This window comes from Microcebus murinus, chromosome 14 (genome assembly GCF_040939455.1).
Source record: "Microcebus murinus isolate Inina chromosome 14, M.murinus_Inina_mat1.0, whole genome shotgun sequence".
In the NCBI taxonomy this organism is placed as follows: Eukaryota; Metazoa; Chordata; class Mammalia; order Primates; family Cheirogaleidae; genus Microcebus; species Microcebus murinus.
Window position 1 is genome coordinate 67,945,995 of NC_134117.1, and position 20,253 is coordinate 67,966,247.

Here is a 20,253-nt window from a genome sequence, read left to right on the forward strand (position 1 = left end):
GCCAGGCATGGTGTCACATGCCTGTAGTTCCAGCTACTCGGGAGGCTGAGGCAGCAGGATCGCTTGAACCCAGGAGTTTGAGGTTGCTGTGAGCTAGGCTGACGCCACGGCACTCACTCTAGCCTGGGCAACAAAGTGAGACTCTGTCTCAAAAAAAAAAAAAAAAAAAAATGAATCTGGGAACTCCTGTGTAGGTGCATATGTATTTAGGATTGTTATAGCTTCTTGTTGAATTGATTCCTTCATCAGTATGTAATGACCACCTTTATGTTGTTTTTTTTTTTTTTTTTTTTTTTTTTACCATGATTGATTTAAAGTCTATTTTATCCATTCAGTTTTGGTTTCCATTTGTGTGGAATATTTTTTTCCACACTTTTACTTTGAGTATATGAAAATCTTTGCAAGTTAAATGGGTTTCTTAGAAATAACATATATATAGGGTTTTGTTTGTTTTTTAAATCTCTTCAGTCAGTCTATATCTTTTAAGTGGGGAATTAAGATCACTTACATTCAATGTTAGTATTGATATGTGCAATCTTGTTCTGGTCATCATGTTGATTGCTATCTAGTTGTTTTGTTATCTCCCTTGTGTTGCTGTTTTATAACAGCTATGAGTTGTAACTTTTGGATGGTTTTACACTGATGGGTGTTGAATGTTCTGTTCCATGTATAGAGTACTCTTCAGCATTTCTTGTAGGACAGGTCTAGTGGTGACAAATTCCCTTAGTGTTTACTTCTCTGGGAAAGACTTTATTTCGCCTTCATTTATGAAACTTAGTTTTGCAGGATATAGAGTTCTTGGCTGGCAGTTACTCTGTTTAAGAAGACTAAAAATGGGACCCCCTGGCTTGCTAGATTTCTGTTGAAAAGTCTGCCGTTAGTCTTATAGGTTTTACTTTTTAAGTTACGGTAGATGCTTTCATCTCTCAGCTTGTAGGATTTTCTCTTTCACTCTAATTTTGGCCAGACTGATGACTATTTGCCTTGATGATGTCCTGTTTGCCACGAATCTTCCTGGTGTTTGATGATCTTCTTGTATCTTGATGTCTAATTCTCTAGCAATCACAGGGAAGTTTTCTTTCATTATTCCTTCATATAGGTTTTCCATGCATTTTGCTTTTTCATCTTCTCCCTCAGGGCTATCTATGGTTATTATATTCATTCACTTTACATAGTCCCATATTCCTCAGAAAGATATCCAACAGCATCAGAACAGGAAAAAAAAAAAAAAAAAAAGAAAGATTGCTCATTCTTCTTAATTCTTTTTTCTTCAGTTTTTGATTGACTGGGTTAGTGTCAAAGTCTTGTCCTTAGCTCTGAAATTCTTTCTTCTGCATGATCTAGTGTGTTGTTAAAATTTTCTGTGATATTTTGAAATTTCCTAAATGACTCTTTCATTTCCAGAAGTTCTGTTATATTTTTTTCTCATATTATCTATCTCTTTAGTGAATTTTTCATTCATGTCCTGAATTTTTGTTTGTTTGTTTCTTTGTGTTGCTTTCTCATCAATCCCATTGATCTTACTTGTGATCCCTACTCTGAATTCCCTATCTGACATTTCAACAATTTCCTTTTGGTTGGAGTTCATTTCTGGAGAGCTTGGGCATGTCACAACAATCTGTTTCTTCATCTTGCCAGAATTCTTATGTTGGTTCCTTCTCATCTGGAACCTCTTCTCTCGGCTGAAAACAAACAGTTCTGCAGTACACCTGTTCTCTCCTGCTGGGACCTTAGCTGCTCAGTGAAGTGAGGAAGAGGTCGCTGGATGGTGTGCTTGAGTCCTACTCTAGAAGATTGACCAGGCAGGAGAGGAGTGGATGCATTGTGAACCTTTATCATTGCTGCTCTCCTGCATCTCCCTCTTCCTTTGTGTTTGCCACAGGGCTACTGCGGTGGAGCAGTCATGTGGTGCGGCAGGTCCAGTGGCTGCAGCTGCATAGGCAATTGTCTCTCCCAGATCCCTGCACAGCAGGTGCTGGGTCTGTGGGTGCCTGCTCTGCTCAGGTTTCCCAGCTGTGGTGGGAGCATGCAGTATTAGACCATGGGTCATGAAAGAATGCCTGACCGCCCCAATCCCTCCCTGGCCCAGCAGGGGCTAGGGAGAAGCAGCAGCTATGGATCTGACCTCCAGGTACCTGTAGCACTCTGGGGCTGGGACCTCAAAATGGTGCTAGCAGCAGTGCCTGGGGTTTGGAAGCCAGCTGTGCCTTCTCTTCAGAGCAATGCCACCGTACAGCCCCTAGTCAGGTCTCTGTGTCAGTCAGAGAACTGCTGCAGTGGAGGCGCCCTCCTGCAGCTCCAGTTGCAATGTCCTTTGGGGAAGGTGGAACCCCGGGTTTCTCTCCTCTGTCCCACCCCATGTGCAGGTGCCTTTCCTGGGTACCTCCGATCCTGCTGAGCGGGTCATCCTACTTCCTTCCCCTTCACTTTGTTTGCCTCTCCTCACCACTCTGTTAATTCCCAAAGCTCTGTCTTAGATGATTGATCTGAAGGTAAATATCTGTTTACCACTTTTGATTCTTTCTGGAAGAGCATGGTTGTATAGGCTGCTTCTAGTGTGCCATTTTGCTTGGTGGCTGCATGAGCCCCTGCGGCCCACAGGGTGTGATGCTGGTGGGGCTGTGGGCAAAGAGGGCGAGCCAAGGTGCCACTCATCTGCCCCAGGGCAAGGTGGGAGAAGCTCTGCTGGTGCTGGTCCCCGCCGGGCCATGCAGCCAGCTTAGCAGCATCCTGGGCCATGCACCTGCTCCCAGGCTGTGTGCCTGAGAGTGCCTGGAGGAGCTGGCCCCTCAGTGAACTGCCAGCGTTCCCCAGCCCAGTGGTGTAGGCAGTGCAGCCCGCCTTGGAGACAACTGCAGAGTCACTTTGCTTCTTTTTAAAATTAATTGTGCTAATCTGTCTTTTAATTGGTGAGTGTAATCTATTTACAATTAAAATGACTACTGAAAGGAAGAACTTACTTATGCCATTGTGCTGTTTGTTTCTACATGTCTTATATCTCTGTTGCTTCTCAAGTCCTCCAATATTGTCTTCTTTTGTGTTTGGTTATTTCTCCTGTGCCATTTTGATCCTCTTTTAATTCCTTTTCTGTATATTTTTATTTTTTATTTTTTTTGAGACAGAGTCTCGCTTTGTTGCTCAGGCTAGAGTGAGTGCCGTGGCGTCAGCCTAGCTCACAGCAACCTCAAACTCCTGAGCTCAAGCAATCCTCCTGCCTCAGCCTCCCGAGTAGCTGGGACTACAGGCATGCGCCACCATGCCCGGCTAACTTTTTCTATATATATTAGTTGGCCAATTAATTTCTTTCTATTTATAGTAGAGACAGGGTCTCGCTCTTGCTCAGGCTGGTTTCGAACTCCTGACCTCAAGCAATCTGCCCGCCTCGGCCTCCCAGAGTGCTAGGATTACAGAGTTCCTCTCACTTTATTGACATTTCCTACTTGTTCATACATTATTCTCCTGATTTCCTCTGGTTCTTTGTCAATGGTTACTTTCAGCTCTTTGAGAATATTTAAGAAAGTTAAAGTGTTTGTTTAGGAAGTCATTGGATTTTCTCAGGGATGGTTTCTGTTAATTTCTTCTTCCCTTCCCCACTTGTGAATTAGCCAAATATTCCTGCTTCATTGTATGCATTGCAAAATTGTGTTGAAATTGAACATTTTGAAAATTCTTAATATGGTAACTTTAGAAATTTGGGTCTCCTCCCTCCCAAGGGACTACTGTCATTGCTTGATGAAGGTTGCTGTCATCCATTTGTTTAGTGACTTTTCCAAATGATTTCTACAGACTATATTCCTTATCTTCCATGGTTACTGAAGTTTCTGTTCCACTGTCTCTGTGGTCAGGCAGTGAACTGACAGATTTCCTTAAATGTCTGAATCCAATAAGAAAACAGAAGGAAAAAAAAGTGTTCTCTTTAAATTTCCTTGACTGACTTCACTGGGGTAGTCACTTAAACCTGAGGGGGTTGAAACTATTGCCAGCCTCTGTGTTAGCCCCTCATCAAACCGTCAGGCTGATGAAAACACACAGCCCTGATTTTTGGTGGAGGAGGTCTCTATTGCCCACCATGGCACCAGCATGTCACATAGGGGCTGTATTCCCTACGGCTGTGGGATAGGGAATGGTAGCTGTTATGTAAACGGTTGAAAGTCACTGAATTTTACTAGCCTTTTCTCCTCAAGTACTCCCCTGGACACTGCAAGTATTTGACTAGACTCCAAAATTCCAGAAGAGTTGAGTTCTTGTCTGTTTAATAGTTGTTTCAATGAAAGAGTAATTCCTGAAGTGTTCTACTTTACCATCTTCCACACCACCACCTGAAGTTGGGTGCTTTTGTGACTATTGTGTTTACAGAATTAGAAGGCGGTTTCTAGAGAGAAGTTTTTTTTGTTTGTTTTTTTTGAGACAGAGTCTTGCTTTGTTGCCCAGGCTAGAGTGAGTGCCGTGGCGTCAGCCTAGCTCACAGCAACCTCAAACTCCTGGGCTCAAGCAATCTTCCTGCCTCAGCCTCCCGAGTAGCTGGGACTACAGGCATGCGCCACCATGCCTGGCTAATTATTTTTTGGATATATTTTTAGTTGTCCAATTAATTTCTTTATACTTTTAGTAGAGACGGGGTCTCGCTCTTGCTCAGGCTGGTTTTGAACTCCTGACCTTGAGCAATCCACCTGCCTCGGCCTCCCAGAGTGCTAGGATTACAGGTGTGAGCCACTGCGCCCAGCCTAGAAAGAACTTTAAGTATCAGGTTTTCCAAAGACACAGCTCAGCTCTGGCTTCTGCGCAAAGTGGCGCAGTTGGAGAAGACTCTGACAGGCTTCCAGACTCAGGTAACTCTGACCCTTACCAGTTCCCCTCACCCTGGGCCCTCCATGAGGATCTCACCACCAGTGGTTAAGATTTTCCTAATCATACCCAAGATTTTGGCCAAAATATTGTATGTCCTAAGAAGGAAAGACTGTAAGGCCTTAACAGGCATTACTTTTCTAGCATTTAAGAGAGGGAATTAGTACATTCTACACCAGTTCTTTGGCTATCAGAGAGTCATGAAGCCCATAATGACCAGGGCAGAATCTGATGCCTGGGAACTCGAACATTTTCGGCTTCTGCCAAGGTCTGCTTAACTCCAGCCTAAGAACATCTCAGGAGCGTTATTACCATATCAGCACAGCCATCTGTTTAGATAACCCTAGGAATGTCTTACACCCCCGCAGTTGGTGCTGGGGACAGAAATTGAAGCTGGTGTGTGGAGAAACTAAGAACATCTCTGGCACTTACAGAGAGTGGGAGGTAGCCAACTGACAGTCACCTCTCTCTTCTCTCCTTCAGCACTTACGGATCAAACTCACTTTGGTCATCAAACTCCTAAGCACTTAATGTTAAAGGTTTTATAAATGCATGCTGGTAATGACCCATGGGTAAAGTTTTAGCGTATCAGCTTCCAGAGCCTTCATATTTCCTGCTTTGCCATCTTGGCTTGATATCATGTTCACTATCTGGAAATCTTAGGAACTCTGTGCTTGGTGTTCTCATACTAAAGAATCAAGTTAAGAAAGTGCTCCCACGTTCAGATCCAGCTTAGTGGAAACTCCAAATTGCTTAAGTTCTTTTGTGTCATGAAACTTTTAATTTTAATGCTATTTTATTGTGGTTAGGTCCATACCTATTATCTAAGTCAGACCTCTGACATCTGTGAAAACTAAATATAAAACTTAAAAAAAAAGACACCTGCATAAAGAAATAATTAAAGGTCTTTGTTGATTGGTATACAATACACAAAGATGTAATTTGTATGACAATGACAATAGCAGAAAAGTGGGGATATGAAACAGAGCTACATAGGAGCTTTTGTAGACTAGTGAAATTTGGTTGGTATTAATATGAACTAGATTGTCATAAATTAAGATATTAATTGTAACCCCCAGGGAAACCACTAAGAAAATAACCCCAAAAGGTAGAATAAAAAAATTGTCAAGGGAATTAAAATGGTCATAATTGTGATGAATCTCCTTTAATCTGGAATAATTCACAAGTTTCCGTTTCTTGACATTAGTATAAGCACATTGTAGAATGTCCATCAACTTGTGGTTTGCTTGGTGCTTTCTCATGTTAATGCTGTTGTCACTTAGCAGGAATAGAACAAGAGTGGAGGTTTTATCCTTCTCAACGCATCACGTCTAGAATCACGTGATTCCAGAGTTCCCAATATTAGTGGTATCAGTTTTGATTAAGTGTTCAATAGGTTTCTCAATTGCAAAATTACTGTCTTTCCCTTTTTTTTTATATATTTTTTTTACTTTTCTCCTGGCAATAGACTGATGGATTTTTTTTTTTTTTTTTTTTCTTTTAGACAGAGTCTCGCTTTGTTGCCCAGGCTAGAGTGAGTGCGTGGCTTCAGCCTAGCTCACAGCAACCTCAAACTCCTGGGCTCAAGCGATCCTCCTGCCTCAGCCTCCTGAGTAGCTGGGACTACAGGCATGCATCACCATGCCCGGCTAATTTTTTTTTGTATATATATTTTTAGTCGGTCAATTAATTTCTTTCTATTTATAGTAGAGACGGGGTCTCGCTCTTGCTCAGGCTGGTTTCGAACTCCTGACCTCGAGCAATCCACCCCCCTCCCTTGGCTTCCCAGAGTGCTAGGATTACAGGCGTGAGCCACCACGCCCAGCCTGTTTTTCCCTTTTGTAATAATTTATGGAGAGATACTTTGAGACTATTTAAATACCCTTTTCCCCATTAAACATTCATTCAATTGTTTTAGTATTGATGGAGATTTTCTGACTTTATTCCTGTTTGTTTGTTTATGAGACAGAGTCTTGCTCTGTCGCCTGGGTTAGTGTGCCTTGGCTAGCTCACAGCAACCTCAAACTCCTGGGCTCAAGCAAGCCTCCTCCCTCAGCTTCCCAAGTAGCTGGGACTACAGGTGCATGCCACCACGCCTGGCTAATTTTTTATATTTTTAGTGGAGATGGGGTCTCGCTCTTGCTTAGGCTGCTCTTGAACTCCTCAGCTCAAGCAATCCTCTTGCCTCAGCCTCAAACAGCGCTAGGGTTACAGGTGTGAGCCACTGAGCCCGGCCTTATTCCTTCCATGTTTAGTTGGCATGTTCCTGCGAGAGTTTTTCTTTCCTTAATTCATTTATTTAGTTATATTAGCATGGACTCACACATTCTTTTTTTTTTTTTTTTTTGAGACAGAGTCTCGCTTTCTTGCCTAGGCTAGAGTGAGTGCCGTGGCGTTAGCCTAGCTCACAGCAACCTCAGACTCCTGGGCTCAAGCGATCCTCCTGCCTCAGCTGATTTTTTTATATTATATATATTAGTTGGCCAATTAATTTCTTTCTATTTTTATGGTAGAGACGGGGTCTCCACCATGCCTGGCTGATTTTTTTATATTATATATACTAGTTGGCCAATTAATTTCTTTCTATTTTTATGGTAGAGACGGGGTCTCGCTCAGGCTGGTTTTGAACTCCTGACCTTGAGCAATCCGCCCGCCTTGGCCTCCCAGAGTGCTAGGATTACAGGCGTGAGCCACTGCACCCGGCCTCACACATTCTTTATTCAGTGGTTATACTATTCTGTCATTATATATTTTGGTGTTCAGCTGTCTCAGAATTGGCTGGTGGAAACTCCTTAAAGCTGGCTTTTGTGACATTTTAATATGTGCCATGAAAAAGGACATACTACTATGAAAGAGAGGACATTACTACTGACCCTACAAAATAAAAAGGATTATAAAAGGGCTACTATGAGGAACTATAACAACAAATTAAATAGCCCAGTTGGAATGAACAAATTCCTAGAAAGACACAGCTACCAGACAAACTGACTTTAGACAAAACAGAAAATCTGAGCAGACCTGTAACAAATAGAGATTGAGCTAGTAATAAAAATTTCCCTTGGCCGCCCACGGTGGCTCACGCCTGTAATCCTAGCACTCTGGGAGGCCTAGGCGGGCAGATAGCTCGAGGTTGGGAGTTCGAAACCAGCCTGAGCAAGAGCCAGACCCCGTCTCTACTATAAATAGAAAGAAATTAATTGGCCACCTAATATATATATATATATATAGAAAAAATGAGCTGGGCATGGTGGCACATGCCTGTAGTCCCAGCTACTCAGGAGGCTGAGGCAGGAGGATCGCTTGAGCCCAGGAGTTTGAGGTTGCTGTGAGCTAGGCTGATGCCACGACACTCACTCTAGCCTGGGCAACAAAGTGAGACTCTGTCTCAAAAAAAAAAAAAAAAATAAAAAGGCACTAAAAATTACTTCAGTATATCCGCTTTAGGCATTAAAGCCTCTTCCCCAAAAACAGCCATTGATATTGTTTAATAAAATAAAATACAAAGAAATTCAGAAATAAAATTTGGGTAGTTCACAACACAGTAGAAGGAAATGGTACGTAGGTTATAAAAATTTCTGAAACCCAATGTCACTTACTAAAACACAAACTGCCAAATATAAAAACACAGAAAAGAAACGTAAGTTTTGGAAAAGGTAGGCTTTTAATAACTGCTTTTATCACCAGGTTAAGTCATGCAGTTACAAAGTAGTTAGAAATTTCTGAAAGAGTATTATAGTTAAAAAAAAAAAAAAAAAAAAAAACAAGCTCATTCTTACACATATATTATCTAGCACTTCATTGGGACACTACTGTTCAAAAGGCCCTGGCCAAACAGCTCCCAAACAGAACACTCAACCCAAGGTTGTGTTCAGCCCCAAGTTAACACAGCTGGGTGCAGAATGCAAAGCCTCTAGAAGGAGAGACTCAAGGTCAGGTGAGAAGGGGCCACTGGCAACACTCAGAGCCAGCCAGACTCCAAACTGGGAGCCCAAGTGGTTTTTTTTTTCTGGGACATTCTACTTGAATTACTGTTCAATTAGTCAACACAACAGATCTTCAAAAGAGAACAATCAATTAACATGATAAGGAGGTTACTGCATTCTTTGGACTACGTGTCATAATTATAGTTAGCAAATTCTGACAGTCTTAACAAAAATAGCCTGCATCACTTGCAGGTATGAAGATAACTTAATTCTTCATAGGGCTTTTTGTTTTTGTTGGATGACAATACATGACTGACAACTATAAATGATAGTGTTTTATGATATAAAAATACTAGCTTTTTTCATTTATTATGTTTATAGGCATTCACTGCTTGAGTCAAGGTTAGACTTGTTAAGTGATTAAAGGCAATTTTATTACAGCAGCATGTACTTATTTTATTCTAAAAGAATAAAATGCATAAACAGAAACAGCTTTTATTTTTGTTTGCAATCTATAAATCTGAGTTATTCTGCTGATGTAAAATATCAATAACTCACTTGAGGACCATGCCAACTTCTGCAAATGCCACACACCTACTTCTTAAATGTGTTAAAGTTACAGCATGTCCCAGACTTGTCTAGAGCAAAAGAAGTTACTGCTCTTGACCATGCCTTCCCTAGCGACAGCACTGTATTGGGAAAAGCCAGAATGAGAATTTTTATTTAAAGGCAAAACACCTAGAATGGCTCTCTGTAGGTGCAATCTACTTTCATATGCATCAGATTATACATGATTCCCTACCCTTAATTTCTTTCTTCTAAGGGGCTGATTTGGTTTGACCTGTTGAGAATGGTGTCCTTTATCTAATGAGTCAGGAAAGAAAGGGATTTTGTGGTTACATGTAAACTTGTGATAGGTCTGCAGAAGTTATAGGGGAAGAGGGTAGTGAGAAGTCAGCCATGATCCACCTATGTGAAGGTCACACCAGCTTCATTGTACACTTTGAAGACTTTCTCAATGGCATTGACGTAGGCAGCTGTTCTCAGGTCCAATCCCAGATTATACTTCATGGCTGTGCGCATAATTTGCTGAAATGAAAGAGAAAGCATAGTGAAGACCACTCTAACTTAAGTAGCTGGGCCATGAACACACAAGACCCAGACTGGCCTGGTACAAATTATCCTGTCAACATTTCAGGACAGGACATAGACAGCCAAAGCCAAACTACTAGAACAATCTCTAGGCAGGAAGGACGCATTCTCTAGAATTAATAAAAATAATTATAGGCAGTAAGAAATCACCCTTTAGACATCCTGTTATCTGGTACAAGTTCATTTGATATACTTTATGATTGTTTAAAAGAACTAACAACAGGTCAGGCACTGTAGCTCATGCCTATAATCTTAGCATTTTGGGAGGCCGAGGCAGGAGGATTGCTTGAGGCTAGGAGTTTGAGACCAGCCTGAGCAAGAGTAAGACCCCGTCTCCATTAAAAATAGAAAAAATTAGCTGGGTGTGCTGGCACGTTCCGATAGTCCTAGCTACTAGGGAGGCTGAAGCAGGAAGATTGCTTGAGCCCAGGAGTTTGAGGTTGCAGTAAGCTACGATGATGCCACTGCACTCTAGCCCAGGCAACAGAGGAAGACCCTATGTAAAAAAAAAAAAAAAAAAAAAAAAAAGGAGTTAACAATGCAATGAAGAACTGAGGAAAACTAGAATTACATAGCGGTGATGGCTACACAGCATAGTGAGTACTGAAGGCTGCTGAACTGTATACTTTAAAAGGATGAGGCCGGGTGCGGTGGCTCACGCCTGTCTTCCTAGCACTCTGGGAGGCCAAGGCGGCGGATTGCTTGAGGTCAGGAGTTCAAAACCAGCCTGAGCAAGAGTGAGACCCTGTCTCTACTATAAATAGAAAGAAATTAATTGGCCAACTAACATATATAGGGAGAAAAAATTAGCTGGGCATGGTGGCGCATGCCTGTAGCCCCAGCTACTCGGGAGGCTGAGGCAGAAAGATTGCTTGAGCCCAGGAGTTTGAGATTGCTGTGAGCTAGGCTGACGCCACGGCACTCAGTCTAGCCAGGGCAACAAAGTGAGACTCTTGTCTCAAAAAAAAAAAAAAAAAAAAAAGATGAATTTATGGTATATCAATTATCTCAATAAAAAATTAACAAAAACATCACTAAGAAGCATCACCTTCTTTATCAATATCTGTTTATGTTATTTCAACTTAAATCCAAGTGGATAAAATCTGAACTGATGAAGAAATTGGGAAATATGGTCTCAAACTGTGTTTAATACTTAAACGAGGAATCAGGAGTCAAAATAACTTTGACTTACAGCCTCCCAAAGCTATACTCAGTGGTATGCTGAGCTGCAATCCAGTTCGGCTGATTACTCTACATCTGGCTAACTGCCAAACATCGCTCCCTCCTAACTTGGCATTGTCATTTATTTCCAAAGCCTAGTAAACATATTTGAAGACGCTGAAAAAACTGCTGATCATTTGTGACTGATAAGGCGTGGGTTTCGCTACACACAAATGAGGACCATTTCACAGATTCCTATTTTCTATGAGCACATAGAGTTTGGCAGCTAAGATAACACGACTGAGCTGTATTTCATATGACTTCCAGAAACAAACAGCATCTGCACACCTACCCTGGCAGAACGCTCCATCGTGTACGCCAAGCCAGAGTGCACGATGTCTTTCTCAGAGGCACCCTATTAGGAAAAAGAACATGAGTTCAACAAAACCACACAAACACACGCTGTGTCTCTGTGTAAGATTACAAATGATTCTTCAGTCAATAAACAACCAGACAGAAGTATTTTATTTTTCAGTAAAAATATATGTAATCTACAGTATCAAGATACAGTATCTTGATATTTATTGAAGTAGCTGCACTTTAACCAAAATTTAATTTTAATTACATTTGACAAAAAACAAATACTCATGAAATAACATTATGGTAAAACAATGAACATAGAAAAGTGCGGAACAAGAAACACGAGGGCACCTAGTGAGATCAGCACGCTCCACTGGTCTGAGATACAGAGGTGCTGGAGCAACATGGTGCACTGTCCACATCACAGTGCAGTCCCTGTGAACAGGGACCCTAGACACGGGAATCTAGTTAAATAAAATAGTGACTCTGGGGAGAATCTTGTCTGTGTGTTCAGTAGTACCATCAACTTTCAAAGCTACATGGCCTTGGCAGCTCTTTGATTCTACTGATGAGGAAACTGAGGACGAGCGGCTGGCTAAGGTTACAGACAGCTACTCTTAGAGCTGGGATATAACCTAGGGCTGGGCCTCCAACACCAAGTAAGCTTACCTCTTTCCTATGCTAATTACCTTCATCTAATTTATTTCTTGGAATGCTTTCTGAAAAGTTAAGGACAATCAACTATCACTAAGCACTCCTAATAATGTGACATACAGAGCTACAAAACACATATCCTGAAATGTCAGATAAAAACGTAAAGTGAGTCACCAATAAAAGTTATCTGCAGTGAATATCATTAATTTATACTGTGTTCACTTAAAAAAGTCTATTTCTATAACATTTATACTAATCAAGAAACATTTGAAAGCTGGTGTGGTGGCATGTGCCCCTAACCCTAGCTACCCTGGAGGCTGAGGTGGGAGGATGAAGATGATGAAACAAACTTGTTTTGCAGGCAGAATACTGTGGTTTCTTTCATTTACCGAACATTTAATGAGTACACACTACACTCTTCCAGATACTGGAGACACTGCAGAAAACAGAATTAAAATTCTGTTCTCACAGCGTTTACATCCTAGTGTGAGGAGAGTGCACATACATGGACTTAAACCATGGGCTAAGCAGATCAACGAAGTTTTGAATCAAGACAGAGTGGTTCAGAGACTGAGGCCTTCCAATGGTAACAGGATGGGGAATTGAAAAGGGACCCGCAAAAGGCAACAAGAAGAAATGGCCAGTGAGGTAGGAAGAAAACCAGGAGAATGTGGTGTCCTGGAAGCTAAGAGAAGAAATTATTTCAAGAGTGGAGTGACCACTTGTGATAAGAGCTGCTGACAGGTCAAATAAAAGGACTGAAAAATGACCCTTGAATGTGGAATGCTAGTGTCACTGGCTACCTTGACAAGAATGGTTTGGTGGAGCAGGTTCAAGTAGAGAAGAACTGGAGACAGAGTATATACAACAACTCTTTCAAGGAGGTTTGCTGCAAGGGAAACAGAAATGGCAATAATTGGAAGGGGAATTGGGATTAAGATTTGTATTTAAAAAAAAAAACAAAACGGTATTTGGTCCGCTGAGAGGAATGACTCAGTAGAGGGCCAACTGCTGGTGCAGGAGAGAGAGGGGAAGACTTGCTAGAGAAGTGTATCTGCAAAGGTGAGGACCAGCCAGCCCATGCTCAGAGCTGGGCTAAGATGGAAGCACAAGGAGCCAATCTACAACAAGAGCATAGATGACATAGGCCAGGATGTGGATACCAGGGGCTGGGGAGAGGTGAAGTTCTCAGACTGCTTCAATTTTCTCTGTGAATAAATACCAGGGTCATGAGCTGGTGTGCAAGGGAGGAGGAAACATCACTCAGGATGGGGAGAGAATGAATGGAACATGGAAAAGCAGTATGATTGTTGGGCAGTGGAACCCACTTGAGGTTAATGGTCAGAATGTGAGCTGTCAGCAGGGCCTCTGCTACAGGTGCACAGGCATGGCAGAGGCAGAGAGCTGGGATCTAATCTGGGTTTAGGTGTTAACAAGGGGAATCATGAAGCACAACAAGACCATGGAGTGGCTGTAATGATGGTGCATGGAATTTAAATTAGACAAGGAGAGAAGTGAGGGCATTGGGGGGATGAGGACTGGGTCAATCATGTAGGTCCTGGCAGGGCCAAAGCTGGGTAGGTAGGACAGGTGGGAACTAGAGGGAGAGAGCTGGAAAACACTGGTTTTTCAATTAACAATTATAAGACTCCCTGTAATAAGTAACTCTGCAAGAGGTGAGAAATAGCATGGAAGCCTAAAATTAGAAGCACTGAAAGCATTCAAAAGTTGGGAGATCGATTGTCTTTTAAAAAGGATAAAAAGTTATTCACAGCTATCTTCCTAACTAGCTGTCCGTTCTCTTTCTGTGCTCCCTCGAGGTTCCGTCTGAGAGAGGGCCACATTCCCAGCACACACTGGGCAGGGGGTGACCCCAGGGAGGGCCAGCAACCCTCTAATGGTGGCAGCCGCAAGCCCTTCCAGCACCCTGCACATCACCTGTGACGGAAGGGAAGTACATACACAACTCTGGCACACAGACGGGACATTCAGAGAAAGCCACATGGCCACACCTAAGCAGGCAGGGGCCAGAGCATTTCAGAAAGAAGGACCAGAACTAACAGAGATGTGGCTCTGGGAAAGAGGAAGGTGTACTGAGGGAAACAGTATCCTGTCTGGCTAGAGCACCTTTTCTCCTTCAAACCAGAACATTTAACTTTTTCCCATGTTACAATAATATAAAATTATTTTCATGGCTGAATATTTAATAAGAAGATATAACTTAGCCATTTATCTGTCATTGGACTATTAAATCTAACTTAAAAACTGACTGCAGGCCGGGCGCTGTGGCTCACGCCTGTAATCCTAGCTCTTGGGAGGCCGAGGCGGGCGGATTGCTCAAGGTCAGGAGTTCAAAACCAGCCTGAGCAAGAGCGAGACCCTGTCTCTACTATAAATAGAAAGAAATTAATTGGCCAACTGATATATATATAAAAAATTAGCCGGGCATGGTGGCGCATGCCTGTAGTCCCAGCTACTCGGGAGGCTGAGGCAGAAGGATCACTCAAGCCCAGGAGTTTGAGGTTGCTGTGAGCTAGGCTGACGCCACGGCACTCACTGTAGCCTGGACAACAAAGTGAGACTCTGTCTCAAAAAAAAAAAAAAAAAAAAAAAAAAAAACTGACTGCAAATAGTTCCAATGACAGCATCATGCATGGAGTCATTCCTCTTCTTTTGAATTATTTTCTTAGGACAAACTCCCAGAGGGAAGATTATCATAGCAGCAAAGGGCAGGAACACTTTAATAACTCTTCAAATTTTTCAAAGAGCTACACCAATCTGGATTGCCATCAAAACAAAGGTACAACTGTTTTACCACACACATTTACCCATTCATTAACTGTTTTTGCTAATGTAATATATAAAATACTTCTTCTGTTTTCTTTAACTCTCTTGTATCCATATAGCAATTTCAAATTTTCATACAGTTATCTAATGCTTACTTTTCAATTATTTCCATTTCTTTGAAGCTTACAAGAATTCAAACACATAATAATCCTTCTTTGATTATATCAGAATCATTGTTAAGACATTTGTATTGCAAAAAGTACCAAACACAGAACCATTATTTATTTTATATTTGTTATTAGTCACTAGGATTCTTACCACATTTTAAAGACGTAATGACAAGGGAAGGTACAGAACCCATGCATCACACAATTATGGTCCCGCTGATCACCACTCAACTCAGATCAATCTACCTGGCTCTGTCTGCAGGGAAGAACAGGAAGCATGTGTGGAGCACAACTCTGGGGTCACCACACTCACCGATATCCGGTCTTGGAACTCTGCTGTGGGTACAATGGGAATAGTTCCACCGTGCTTTCCAAATTTTCTCTCTAAACTCTCTTGAACAGACACTATAAAAAAAGTAGAACCAAAAGTAGTCTCAAAATATATCCACAACCCAAAAACTAACATGGAGTTCAAGAAATTTTCAACACTAATGACATAAAAGAGTTAATCATTTAAAACTCGGTTAAAAAGGAATACAACACTTTGCCAATTTTCTATATAAATGTGAATTTAGGTCACTGCTCTGTTTCCATAACACCCATTACCAGGGTTTTTCCTTGGCTCTATTAAAAAGAAAATGTTGAGGGAAAAAGAAATGGAAATAGATGGAACATTTCATCCAGATTTCCAGAGTAGGCTGAGTACAGAAGCTCAGTTGGAGGTCTTGGTTTTATTTCAGCTTGATGAGAGATTCTACTATTAACTGTGGAGCTTATACTCTAGTCACAGAAAAATAAGTATTCTCATCAGCAGGCTCAAAAAATTCTTGACACTAGATAGGCCTTTGCTAAGAGCAACCAGAGACAGGAATGGATGAGTACTGCAGTGGAGTTCATGTTTTAAAATCACACTTTTTATAATAGTACTAACTTATAGATTATGTTCTGGGAATATTACATCATAGAATAAAAATCCAAATATAAGGTATATTTGAGAGTTAATCCACTAAGTATCTGTAAAGAAATTATATATTTCTCATCTAAACCTCATGAGACAATACAATAAATTTTCTGTTCTGAGACTAAATTCTCTAAGATTACCAAAGGGACGAGTTTTTTTTTCTTTTTTTGAGACACAGTTTCACTCTGTTGCCTGGGCTAGAGTGCTGTGGCATGACTTATGGCAACTCAAACTCCTGGGCTCAAGCAACCCTCCCAAGTAGCTGGGACTACAGGCATGCACCACCATGCCCGGCTAATTATATATATATATGTATATGTATATATATATATATATATATATAGTTTTTTTTAGTTGTTTGGCTAATTTCTTTCTATTTTTAGTAGAGACAGGGTCTCGCTCTTGCTCAGGCTGGTCTCAAACTCCTGGGCTCAAATGATCCTCCTGCCTTGGCCTCCCAAAGTGCTAGGATTACAGGCGTGAGCCACCATGCCCGGCCGGGACAAGTTCTTCTTTTTTTGAGACAGAATCTCGCTCTGTTGCCCAGGTTGGAGTGCCATGGCATCAGCCTAGCTCACAGCGACCTCAAACTCCTGGGCTCAAGCGATCCTCCTGCCTCAGCCTCCCGAGTAGCTGGGACTACAGGCATGTGCCACCATGCCTGGCTAATTTTTTTTCTATATATATTAGTTGGCCAATTAATTTCTTTCTATTTATAGTAGAGACGGGATCTTGCTCTTGCTCAGGCTGGTCTTGAACTCCTGACCTCGAGCAATCTGCCTGTCTCGGCCTCTCAGAGTGCTAGGATTATGGGTGTGAGCCACCGAGCCCAGCCTGGGACAAGTTCTTTTAAGTGTAGCTTTTTCCAGCCTTTTAGCTGGCCCAAAAGATTAGTTTTAGAGAATAAAATTATTGGCACTCACTCAGCAAGTGGTAATTAGAATCCCTTTCATATTTGAAGGTCAAACGGCCATAGCTGACATGATTTAGATTCTTCAGCCACTCAAAATAAGATACTGTCACTCCTCCAGCATTCAAGTAGAGATCCTATACACAAAAATGTGACAAGAAGACACCAAAGAAATTAGAAGATGATAGTCTTAGTAAAACCTTAAAATGAACCTAAATACTCAATTTTAATACCAAGGTATTGAAATTATACTTTAAACTTCCCAAATATAGAATTTCACACTTAATTTAACAGAACTCCTACCCAATCTGCCTAAGAACTTTTCCATTCAAGAAAAAAATAAATCATTTATTTGGCTTATTAATCAAGTACATGATCAACTTTGGTTAGAGCCTCTTCTTCACCAAAAGTTCTCAGACTAAACTGCTTGCCCACCAACACTAGATTGGACCAACTACAGGGCGTCTCACCAGAAGGTTAGCATTCCTTCTCCCTCTATCCAAGGGCAGCCTATGTTAGTTACACTAATCATCTTAAGGGCTTTTGGCAAGGGGGGGCGGTCCTTCAAAATGCATTCTGAGCCCACAGTAACTTCCAATATCCTTTTTTTTTTTGAGACAGAGTCTCGCTTTGTTGCCCAGGCTAGAGTGAGTGCCGTGGCGTCAGCCTAGCTCACAGCAACCTCAAACTCCTGGGCTCAAGCAATCCTCCTGCCTCAGCCTCCCGAGTAGCTGGGACTACAGGCATGCGCCACCATGCACGGCTAATTTTTTCTATATATATTAGTTGGCCAATTAATTTCTATTTATAGTAGAGACAGGGTCTCACTGTTGCTCAGGCTGGTTTTGAACTCCTGACCTCGAGCAATCTGCCCGCCTCGGCCTCCCAGAGTGCTAGGATTACAGGCGTGAGCCACCGCGCCCGGCCTCCAATAACCTTTTGATGTAGACTCACACTTACTTGCTGAAAAAACCTGAGAACATGTTCCTCATATTAGCTTTCTGAGTGAAATAGGGACACTTGAAATGTACAAGGCTAGGAATCATATAGAAAATCTTACAGCTTAAGTTAAAATACTATTTCTAAGCACAATATATATATTTATATAACCAGACTCTTAAATTAAGACTAAAATACATACTTAAGAAAGAGCCTGAAGTTGGAATAAATGTTCATTCATGTCAAAGTAAAAAGTGACAGACAGGCTTATTACACTAACCATGCTTCTACTATATTTTCTTAAAAGCGAAATGAAGATGAAGAATTCACTATAGCTAGGGAGAGTAATTCCTCTCTTCTCTGAATTCCTTGCAAAACATAATTATGATTCCAAGTACATATAAAACCCGACAAATATAAATGACTTACTGGAATAACCATAATGTTCCTCTCCAGGAAGATCTTATCAGCTTCTGGAGTTGTTGGCCCATTGGCACCTTCAGCAATGATCTATAAGAGAGTCAGAAATACAGAAATGCCAACAATGTCGAATTCCCTCCACTGAGGGCAAGAGATATGTGCACATGAACAGGGGGTTGTGGGGAGAGGCATAATTTCAGTTAAAAAATGAAATTAATAAAAGTTATTTTGCTCTACAAGTATATAAGACTACCTTTCACTTTTCTATTTCCCTAGTTTTCTTTACTTTTTAGAAGCTTGGTTTAAGAGGAAACCCATAGTAATAGTTGTACAACTCCGTGATTATACTAAAAGCCATGATATTATATTCACTTTATTTATTTATTTATTTTTGAGACTTTATTTATTTATTTATTTATTTATTTTTGAGACAGAGTCTCATTTTGTTGCCGAGGCTAGAGTGAGTGCCATGGCGTCAGCCTAGCTCACAGCAACCTCAAACTCCTGGGCTCAAGTGATCCTATTGCCTCAGCCTCCCTATTGCCTAGCTCACAGCAACCTCAATCTCCTGAGCTCAAGTGATCCTATTGCCTCAGCCTCCCGAGTAGGTATGCGCCGCCATGCCTGGCTAATTTTTCCTACATATATTAGTTGGCCAGTTAATTTCTTTCTATTTATAGTAGAGACGGGGTCTCGCTCTTGCTCAGGCTGGTTTCGAACTCCTGACCTTGAGCAATCCACTTGCCTCGGCCTTCCAGAGTGCTAGGATTACAGGCGTGAGCCACCACCATGCCTGGCCCTGTATTCACTTTAAATGAATGACTGTATGATATGTAAATTATATGGTAATAAAACTGTTAAAAAAAAAAAGAAAGAAACTCAATCTGACTTTTCTCTGACTCTCGCAATAGCTTTCCACATTGACAATGTTGATTTCAATTTCTAAAATGCTTTCACCTTGGCTTTCACTCTGGGTGCATTGGATTTGGTCAACTGCTTCTCACTGGCAGCAGGGATGAGTATGTCGCAGTCAGCTTCCAAGATGCTTCCTTCGTAGGGCTTTGCCTTGGGGAAGCCCATAATGGATCCATGTTGCTGTAATTGATTTTTCAATCAGAATTAATGGCTACACCAGAATCTAAATGTTTGCATTTACTGCCTAAGACATAAATATTTATTAAGAGCTCTATGAGTTACAAGTAAAAAAATAAGCAATGAAAATAGATTTAAATAAAAAAATAAAACTTATTTTAACTTTATAAGGCAACTGGTAGTCAAACTCTTCAGATATTAGATCAACATACCAATTTGAAGTCTTCCAGTTCCTTTGGGTCAATACCATCTGGATTCCATATACTCCCCTCAGATTCACCAACACCAACACATTTAGCACCAAAACGATGTAAATATCTCATAGAGTGCAGGCCCACGTTACCAAATCCCTGTGAAGAACAAATTACCCATGACACAAAAGTTAAAGTCCCATATTTTGGCCAGTATAAATCCACATTCTGTTAGTTTAGAAGCAATTATCAAAATCTTTTTGCCAGAAGAAAATGTACTAATTGGCTTCTCTTCAACAATAAAATTCTATGTTTAAGAATGTGGGCTGGGCACAGTGGCTCATGCCTGTAATCTAGCACTTTGGGAGGCTGAGGTAAGAGGATCACGATGCCATTTCAACACCAGCCTGGGCAACACAGAGAAACCCCATATCTACAAAAAATTAGGCAGGTGAAGTGGTGCATGCCTGTGGTCCTAGCTATTTGGGAGGCTGAGGTGGGAGGATCCCTTGAGCCTAGGAGTTCAAGGCTACAGTAAGGTCTGATCGTGCCACTGTACTCCAGCCTGGGTGACCGAGTGAGACCTTATTGCCTCAAAAGAAAGAAAGTAACGGTCAACTTAATTTTTATCCCCTTAAGAAAATACATGTAAGCACATCAAACAAGTTTGGGTCAATGTGCAAACCTTCTA

General features: G+C 41.4%; 1 protein-coding gene across 1 annotated transcript in view; it reads right to left on the minus strand.

Annotated features, from left to right (window-relative positions):
• Positions 1-8,624: 8,624 nt before the first annotated feature.
• GLUD1 (glutamate dehydrogenase 1) overlaps positions 8,625-20,253 on the minus strand; it is a 39,288-nt gene continuing 27,659 nt past the window's right edge. The window contains exons 7-13 of the mRNA XM_012788037.3: positions 19,584-19,721; positions 19,237-19,374; positions 18,289-18,369; positions 16,934-17,057; positions 15,363-15,454; positions 11,434-11,496; positions 8,625-9,857 (exon numbers count right to left, since the gene is read on the minus strand). Coding sequence (XP_012643491.1) covers positions 9,738-9,857; positions 11,434-11,496; positions 15,363-15,454; positions 16,934-17,057; positions 18,289-18,369; positions 19,237-19,374; positions 19,584-19,721 — 756 coding nt within the window. The 3' untranslated portion in view covers positions 8,625-9,737. The remainder of the gene's footprint in view (positions 9,858-11,433; positions 11,497-15,362; positions 15,455-16,933; positions 17,058-18,288; positions 18,370-19,236; positions 19,375-19,583; positions 19,722-20,253) is intronic.